The sequence below is a fragment of the Eurypyga helias genome, unplaced genomic scaffold (genome assembly GCF_000690775.1).
Source record: "Eurypyga helias isolate BGI_N326 unplaced genomic scaffold, ASM69077v1 scaffold10673, whole genome shotgun sequence".
NCBI lineage: Eukaryota > Metazoa > Chordata > Aves > Eurypygiformes > Eurypygidae > Eurypyga > Eurypyga helias.
Genome location: NW_010241860.1, coordinates 8,923 through 16,853, shown reverse-complemented (window position 1 = coordinate 16,853; position 7,931 = coordinate 8,923). Strand labels below are relative to the sequence as shown.

The 7,931-nt window shown below is 52.1% G+C and overlaps 1 protein-coding gene across 1 annotated transcript in view; it reads right to left on the bottom strand.

The window, feature by feature from the left end:
• Window positions 1-6,872, bottom strand: part of CASZ1 (castor zinc finger 1) — a 47,498-nt gene extending 40,626 nt beyond the window's left edge. The window contains exon 1 of the mRNA XM_010148886.1: window positions 6,308-6,872. Within this exon, the coding sequence (XP_010147188.1) occupies window positions 6,308-6,833 (526 nt within the window). The 5' untranslated portion in view covers window positions 6,834-6,872. The remainder of the gene's footprint in view (window positions 1-6,307) is intronic.
• Between the last annotated feature and the right edge of the window lie 1,059 nt (window positions 6,873-7,931).

Below are 7,931 nucleotides of genomic sequence, written 5' to 3'. Positions count from 1 at the left end.
AAGAGCGGCAAAGGCTATGTGCGTGAGAAGCTTGGCGGTGAGGAGAGACGGGAAGGAGTGGAGAAGGGAAGACAAGACAAAGACAGGAGAGTTCCCCACAGCTGTTGCAATCCTTCCCTGTCCATTTTCTGAGTTCTTTTCACCCAACTTGCTCCCTCCTTTCTCAATCCCAGTGACTGGAGAGCTACTCCTCTCCAGGTGAAAAGGAGCCACCGTTCAGCAAAGGCTGTGGGAACCTACAGGCAGCCTCCGGAGCAGGCAGGAACAGCTTCCAATAAGACCAGGAAAGGGAAAAGTCCACTCTGGTGTAAAATGGGTAAGGAACAGGAGCCTTCCCTCCATCAGGATTTGGAGTGAGGACAGAAAGAGCTGTTGTTGTGATGTGGGCTCCAGAGAGGAGGAGAAAGCCTGTTCTCTGGGCCGTGGGTTGGGGAAGGGGCAGGAAGGGCTTAGTCTACCTGAGTGTGACCATAGGGAGGGAGAATGATGTAAAACTGTCCTTCCTTAGGTCCCTCCCTCCCTTCCTCCCTCCCCTACTCCCTCAGGCAGTTTCACAGGCCACCAGGAGGGGAAGAAGAACACGCATCTGGAGGTCACCCAATATCAGTGCAAAGGAGGAAATAAAGATTGCTCTGACGTGCCAGCTTGGAGTCATTTAGGCTTCAGCCTGACACAGTGTTCCTCCTCCTCTCCCTCTTGCTTTCTCCTGCAGAGTAAAGATTTACTGTGTGCAGGAGTCCCTCAAACCTCCCTCGTCATCTTTTCCAATCACTCACTCTCCCGGGCAAGCACACCCGTTCCCAGGGAGACAGCACAGGCAGGCACACCGGCAGCAGAATGGAGGCACTGGGTCCAGTTCAGACCAAACCAACACCGCCCTGGAATGCAGTGGGAAAGGAACAGCCGCAGAACAGCTCAACAGATCCAAAGCATGAAAACGGACCCCTAGGACGGAGGGATCTGACAGCCAACGATGCTGCACCCACAGGCAAGCGCATCCGCAAGAGCATTTCCACGCACACAAGGCCCAGTCAACGAGCAAAGTCCAAGTTCAGTAGCAATCAGCTTCCACAAATCAGCTTCCCCAGGACTATATGGAGGAAAAGACTGCCTGCAACGGGCATGAAAATGTGCCAGGCCATGAGGGTCACGCTCCTGTTTCAATACTGCCCGTGTAGCAGAAGTGCTGCTGCACTGGTCGCCTGTGTACATGGTACATGACAAAGAGAAGGCAAAGAACACGCCTGCAGCCTGCAAACAGGACCAAGACATGTCTGCCAAGAGCTGGGATTTGGTTTAGCCCAAAATGACTTGCCAGTTCTGGGCGCTTAAGCCCAGCATTCTGCACTTCAGAATAAACCCCCTGTCAGTCACCACATGGGTGGGCACGTCCCTGCAGAGACTGGCTCAGGTTGGTTTTATCCCCACGCAACCTCATGGGTCAGTACTAATCTTACAGGCTGTTAAACGCAGAATCATGCCCTGCCGTGCCCAGTAACAGGACTTGTCAGAGAGGACCACAGGGAAAGGCTGTATTGCTCCATCCTCAGAGGCAGGATCACTTGATCTGTGCCTCCCCGCTTGACCCTCTCCTGCAGCCCCTCCAACACCCTACCAAAGCCATCAACTTTATCTTTCACACACAGGCGTATTAAATAATTTCATCTTGCTTGAAAGCACTTTTCCTTTTTACCTCTTTTTCTCTCTTCTCCACCTCCATTTCAGTGTAACCCTATGACCCAACAGAAGTGATTAAACCCATGAAATCCCTACTGGGTCTAACACTTCCCTCTTTCTGTTAAATCTGCTTTCCCTGTTCTGCTTTTCCTCTCTTTTTGAACCTGTAAAACAATCCCCTCACCTCCTTCACAACGCCCTGACCACAGAAAGAGTCTAGCCCGCCTGTGCCAAACTGCAAGGGGAGAAAGAATACCACAGAGAGGATCTGATAGGAAATTAAACTATTAAGTGTGATTTTTACTAGCTTTAACAGCTGCTGTGAAAGCCAGCCAACCCCTTTCCTTCTTATCCTAACCTGCAGCACACGAAAAAAGAGGGAAGACCTTCTTTTTCAATCCCACATCTCAAATCAGTTTAGAAATCCCAGCTCTCTTCAGGCCCCACATACATTACAAATCCAGAGAAGAGATTCAAGGAAGCCTAATATTTTCTTCTAATACTGGAGAAAATGGAAAGTTGTGGGAAACCAGCTCCTTTTTAAACTTCTCTCATCTGCACACCTGGTCTTGGAAAGCATCTTTGGTACCCATGTGGCTAGACCTCGGTGCAAACAATCAGATGCAAAACCCAAGACCATAGGAAAAGGGGAGTTTTCAGACCTTTTTTTTTAGTTTTGCAAAGCCTGAACTTGAGTTCAGGCTTCACTACCCTGGATTTAATCCCCTCATCCCCCAGAACACCTTGGATTCTGCTTTTCCTTTGCTCCAATTTGGTTCCAGATGATCGCAATACCCTCCCCTGATCAACAGCTTTGCCAGTGCTGCTCAGTCTTGCGTCACCCATGTTTGAGATGAAACCCTGGCCGGTTCCCTCTACGCACTGGCTAGCAAGCACGCTGTCACTCATCCCAGCATCCCACCAACACATCCCCTACAGCCAGGACAACCTCCGCAGGCACCTAACCAGAGGGACAGAGGCTCTTCAAGTGGAGGCACCTTATGGAAGGGAGCTGTCTCACCCCAAAGATGGTATGAGACCCAAAAAACTCATTTCACATACACTTTCAAACAACATCGAAGAGGTAATGATTATAAGCTAACCGACAAAAAACCCACCCCATACCCACATACAGACAAAAGTGAGGCTGGGAAGCAAATCCCTGCGAGAAGTGCACAGCCCTGGAAGGCACGGGAGGCATTGTCCCTGGGTCTTTGTCCCCCTCCCCTGCACCACATTTTTCTCTCCTTCCCTATGCGATAATAAAAGGGCTCCCTCTCCCCTTGCCACTGCTCTCCATTTGTGGGCATTGCCAAAGAGCAGAGATCTGTGCGTCTCAGAGCAGCTATCGTATCACAAAGGATCCGAAGCTAGCAAAAAGGGGGCTAAAAATAGCCTGCAGCAGCACACTATATATGGAAGGAAAAGCAAAACAGCCCAAATGGAGTGCAAGGTCTGGATACTGGGGGATGGGACATCCCAGCCAGGGCTCTGTCCTTTATTCCATTCAGGAGGGAAAACATGTACTTAGGAGCAATAGGACAATGAGCAAGGAACTGGCACTCACACATGTTCTCCCAAGTGGAGTCTCCCCAGGAAATTATGAAGAGAAAACCCCCCTTGCTGAAAACAGGTCCAATATTCCCTTTCTAAGAGACTTAGCCAAGAGGCTAAGAAAAGAAAGGAGAACTTGGAAAGCCTGTACAGGGGAAAGCTCCTGGTGACTACTTTAGCCCAGTACGTAAGTAAGAGGCAGCAAAAAGAACGTGGGACTGTACAGAAAATCTTGCTGGGTACATGCATGTCAGTGAGAGCCTGTGGAAAGGGCTCTCTGTCAGAGGCTGCACGGGAAATCGAAACGCCACGTCTAACCGTGCACGGCTCAGTCAGTGTGCAGGAGGGTGCGCGAATGAACCAAGCCATGTACCTGCATGTCCAGATCAGCTTCTGACCCCCATCTCCTGGCGGACAGCAGCTTTGTGACCCCCGAACACGTTTCCTAGCTGTGTCAGACAGCTGCAGATAAGGCACGACTGAGCGCCGAGCCGTCAGTCCCTTGTTTCCAAGGGGTGGCTCAGAAAAAGAAAGAGGGACACATGCACGTTCCCTGTCTCGTTTCAAAATGTGGGGACTGAACAGCACGGACCAAGTCTCTGTGAACTCCTGCCTGATGCACAACAAGCCCCACTGAGCCTGGGAGGAGGCAGCGGTGGCAGGGATTTGGCATCAGACGACAGGAGGTGCTAGCGGAGGACACGAGCAGTAGCTGAGGTCCTGTAAAGCAGGCTCTGTGTGTACACACCGTTACTCTGAGAAGCAGGTATTTCTCAGCCCATGTAATTAAAATCACTTTCCCCACTAATCAAGAAAGCCCAGCTAGATTGGGATCCATGGCTCCTGCTTTTTACCCACATTTCCCACTGATCAAAGAAGTATGGGATCAATTTTAAATACTGCTGAGCACTGCAGCTCTGTATCCTCTGTCTTCAGAGGGAGCAACGGGCACTCAGAACCTCCAAAACCAGGTTCCTGTGATGAAAAACCCTTACCAGGAGGGCAGCGCTGTATCCTTCTCCTTTGATCTGCCTTTTTCCTGCTACCCCTCAGCTCACAGGGAAGAAACTCCTTTTTGGTAGAGACAGCTCCAGATCTCACTGGAATAAACTGAACCTGCACCCAGTAACACCAGCTCTGAGAGGAGTCGGTGATGAACAGCTTAAAATCCATTTTCTGGAACACTGACAGAAGAGGAAAAGAACTTTGATCTGTCCAAAGCAAGAGATGTTTCAGCTGGTGCTTTCCAGGGAAATGCTGGAAACGACATTTACAACAGGGATCTTGACACAGCGGCTCCAGACCTGGCAGCGCCTCTGTTCCCAAGTCAAATCCCGTGCGGCTATAAACCGGACCCCGCATGTGCCAGTACCTGCCCTAAACATGAGTCTTAAATACTTAAAAATGAGTCTTCAGCCCCCGCTGAACGCTTATAGACATCTGCATAATCCTCTGACAATACAGCCCTGCGAAGGCATTTCACTGAAAATCCTGCCCCAGTGAGAAACTGCCGTTCCTTTTCGTTTTCCCCGGTTTGGCAGCGTATTTTTTACATTTACGTTCCCCTCCTTTTAGTTTTTGTAGCAAATAAAAGCCGCAAATGGGGGAGAATTAAAACAAACTAAAAAGGGAGTCCAAGCGCAATCACCTTGTGTCTGGGAACGACAAGGGCTTTCCTATCAAAGGAAACTGAAGGTCACACTTTTCCTCATTGATCTTGCAATGTTTGTTAATTACTCTGTCACTGATGTGGCGAAGGATAATTAAACAGCTCTGTTTATATCTTATATGCATAATTATGTGCGCTGCCACTGAACTCGTGAAGACTAGAGAATGTGCCTCTCCAGAAGGGGAACGGACAGACGGAGATGAGTTTCGGCTGCATTATTAACAGGAGGAGGAAAACATACGCGCACACAAAAGGAGGAAAGTTTGATGGATTCACAAAGTGCTGAGATCGGGGGGTGGTGGGGTTGGTGCATGCAGGTGGAGCAGATTAGGGGGACATCTTTCAATTACAGATCCAACCCAGCTCGGTGACAAATTGGGGGAGGGAGCTGCTCTGCCCTAATGGAGAGAATTCAATTTACCCTAAGCTTTTACCAAGGCTTGGCACTCATATGCCCCCCCCAAAATCAGTCTAGGGGGAACCTGGGCGTTAGTGAGAAACAAATTCAGCTGGGGCTTTCCCTGACATCTCTTGCTGAATTCAGCTTTTCAATGAACCACAAAAATTAGGCAGAAGGTGTCTGGAAGTGAGAGATGCACACACAGCCTGGGGGGAAACACCTTCCAACTGCACCCAAGTTGGCCTCCCAGCCCAAAGCGGTGGGGGACACGCCACAGTGAGGGGTAACCAACCCCTCACCCCCCAGGATGAGGGAACACGCAGCGGCAAAAAGGGAACGTGGTGCGTTACATGTTGGATGGCTCTGTTACAGGCTCTTACCGACACACAGAAAGGGGCATCTGCACTGGGATATGTGACAAGGATGGCGCTTGGCCAGCGGCTCGCCCCAAGCTGGCTCCCAGCACTGCATCCCAAGTAGCAGTGGGGTCCCACACGGCCTGTGGGCACTCTGGCCTTGTTTGGGCTCCCCTCCCGCCCCTTCTACCCAACAAAGCTGCCAGGCACTGCCTACCTCCAGCTGCTCATCCCAGAACCTTCGCCCGGCTGTTGTGGTGAGGCCGGGTCCCACCTCCCGCCTCCCCAGTGCAGCCCTGGCGCTCGTGCACCCTCTCCTGCACCTCTTCCTGGGGCTGCCCACTGGTCCCCCTGAGCCCCGCAGCCTTCACAGGTGGCCTTGAGGTCCCTTCCAACCCAAACCACCCTATGGTCTGGAAAGAGCCATCCAGCCACATCCAACCTCTCTCGGAAGGGGAGGCTGGAGCAGGGGCAAGCTCAGCACAGTGCCAAGAGCAAAATGCCAGGGGATTGGGGCTTTCACCCGCCTCCTTGGCTGCCAGATGCAGACAGCATCCAGCACGGACACACGGCAACAGCTTCGGCTGTCCCGCGGACAACGCGCCCATCAAGCTGCCTCGCGCAGGGAGACGGAGGGGGCAGAGGGCTTACCTGAGGCGGTTCCTCCTCCCAGCTTGGAGCCTGTGTCACCACTGGAGGACCGGTAGGCATCGTCCTTCGAGGCGGGCCCGTCTGAATCCCTGTCATCCAAGAAGTTGCCATCCTGCGAGCCCCTCAGAGCATCCGCCTCTTCCCCGTTATCTTCCTCGTCGCTGCAGCCCTTGGGCTGCACCATGTAAACCCCTTCGGGGGGCACCTCGGCACTCTCAGCACCCTTACATTCCTTGCCCTCCGCTCGTCCCAGCAAGGGCTCCTCGTTGTATTCCCCGTTCACCCACTTCTCAATCACCTCCCTCCTTTTGTCCTCCTCGATCTTCTGCACGCGGCTGAGTCCATCTGAAAACTCCGTCCCCAGCTCCTTGGTCCCAGGCTGAGGCAGGTCCTTGTTGCTGCTGTCCCGCTGCGGCCCCTTGTCCGCTCGCGCCTGTTCGGCTCCCCCGTGGTCGAAGACGACCTGACGGCTCAGCTTGGCACAGATTGCATTTAGCTTCAGGCCGCCTTTGCGCTTGGCAGCCATTGTGGGTTTTCCTGAGGTTGCGTCAGTGCATATAGTTCTTTCAGCTGGAAAGGGAGAGGGGAAAGAAGCAAGGAAGGGCGTTAGTGGGATCAGACAACTTGAACCCAAACAGCCAATGGCTGGTCCTAACCCAACAGGCCTTCAGGCACGGCCAGTGACATCCCTTGAAAGGTGGGACTGCCATCCGTTCCCTACGCTCTGCGTGGAAGCCCAGCCAGGAGAGCCTGGTGACAGGCACGCGCTCAGCCTGCTGGTACCAAAGGATGCCACTGGCCTCAAGAAAGAGGCATGTTTTTATGCTGTGACTGAACTGGGCTCAAAAGGCCCCAAATCTCGCAGGTGAAGGTGGTACAGACCAGCCTTTGCTCCCGGCTCCGGCAGGACACGAGGTCTGTTGAAAGCCTGGCTTGCTCTCTCCTTCAGACTGCAGCATCACCTGCTTTTTGGTCCCCAGCTCCATCCCAGATGCCAACACCCCCCCAGCCCGTAAGTGCGCCCAAGCACCTGAGAAGGGAAAACAGCTTCCCAAGCCTAACCCTAGGGATGGTGAGGAGTTTACCTAACGGGGTTAACACCTAGTCTCAGAGAAGAGAACCAGTATGGACCAGAAAGAACCAGTACAGAGGACAGGAGCCCTGGCAAGTGTGTGTGCTGGACTGGTGTGTGGCAGCCGTATGGGAGAAAATCACCTTGGGTAGGTATCAGTCGATCAGGCCCCTTTGCCTGCTCGCTCGCTTGCTCGCTCGCGCGCACACAGGAAATTCTGCTCTCACACTTCCCAGCACAATCAGCTAATTAGTGTGGGTTTGTTATTTTAATGTAGTTTATTCATATGTGACAGCTAGTAAAGGAGGGGTAAGAAAAGTGGGGGGAGAAAGGAAGAAGGTAAGGTCTTAACTTCAAGGTCACAGAGAATCTTGAACTAAATGGGCCCTATCACAGAGTCACTTGCATAATTATTGCACCAACAGTTAACCAGATTCAATCACAAATAAAAGCAAAAAATTGATTCTAAAGCAGCTGCATTGTCTTGTTTCCTTCTTTTATTCATGATACCTCCAAGAGCCACCCAGGCTAAGAAGGGTTAATGGTCCCAAG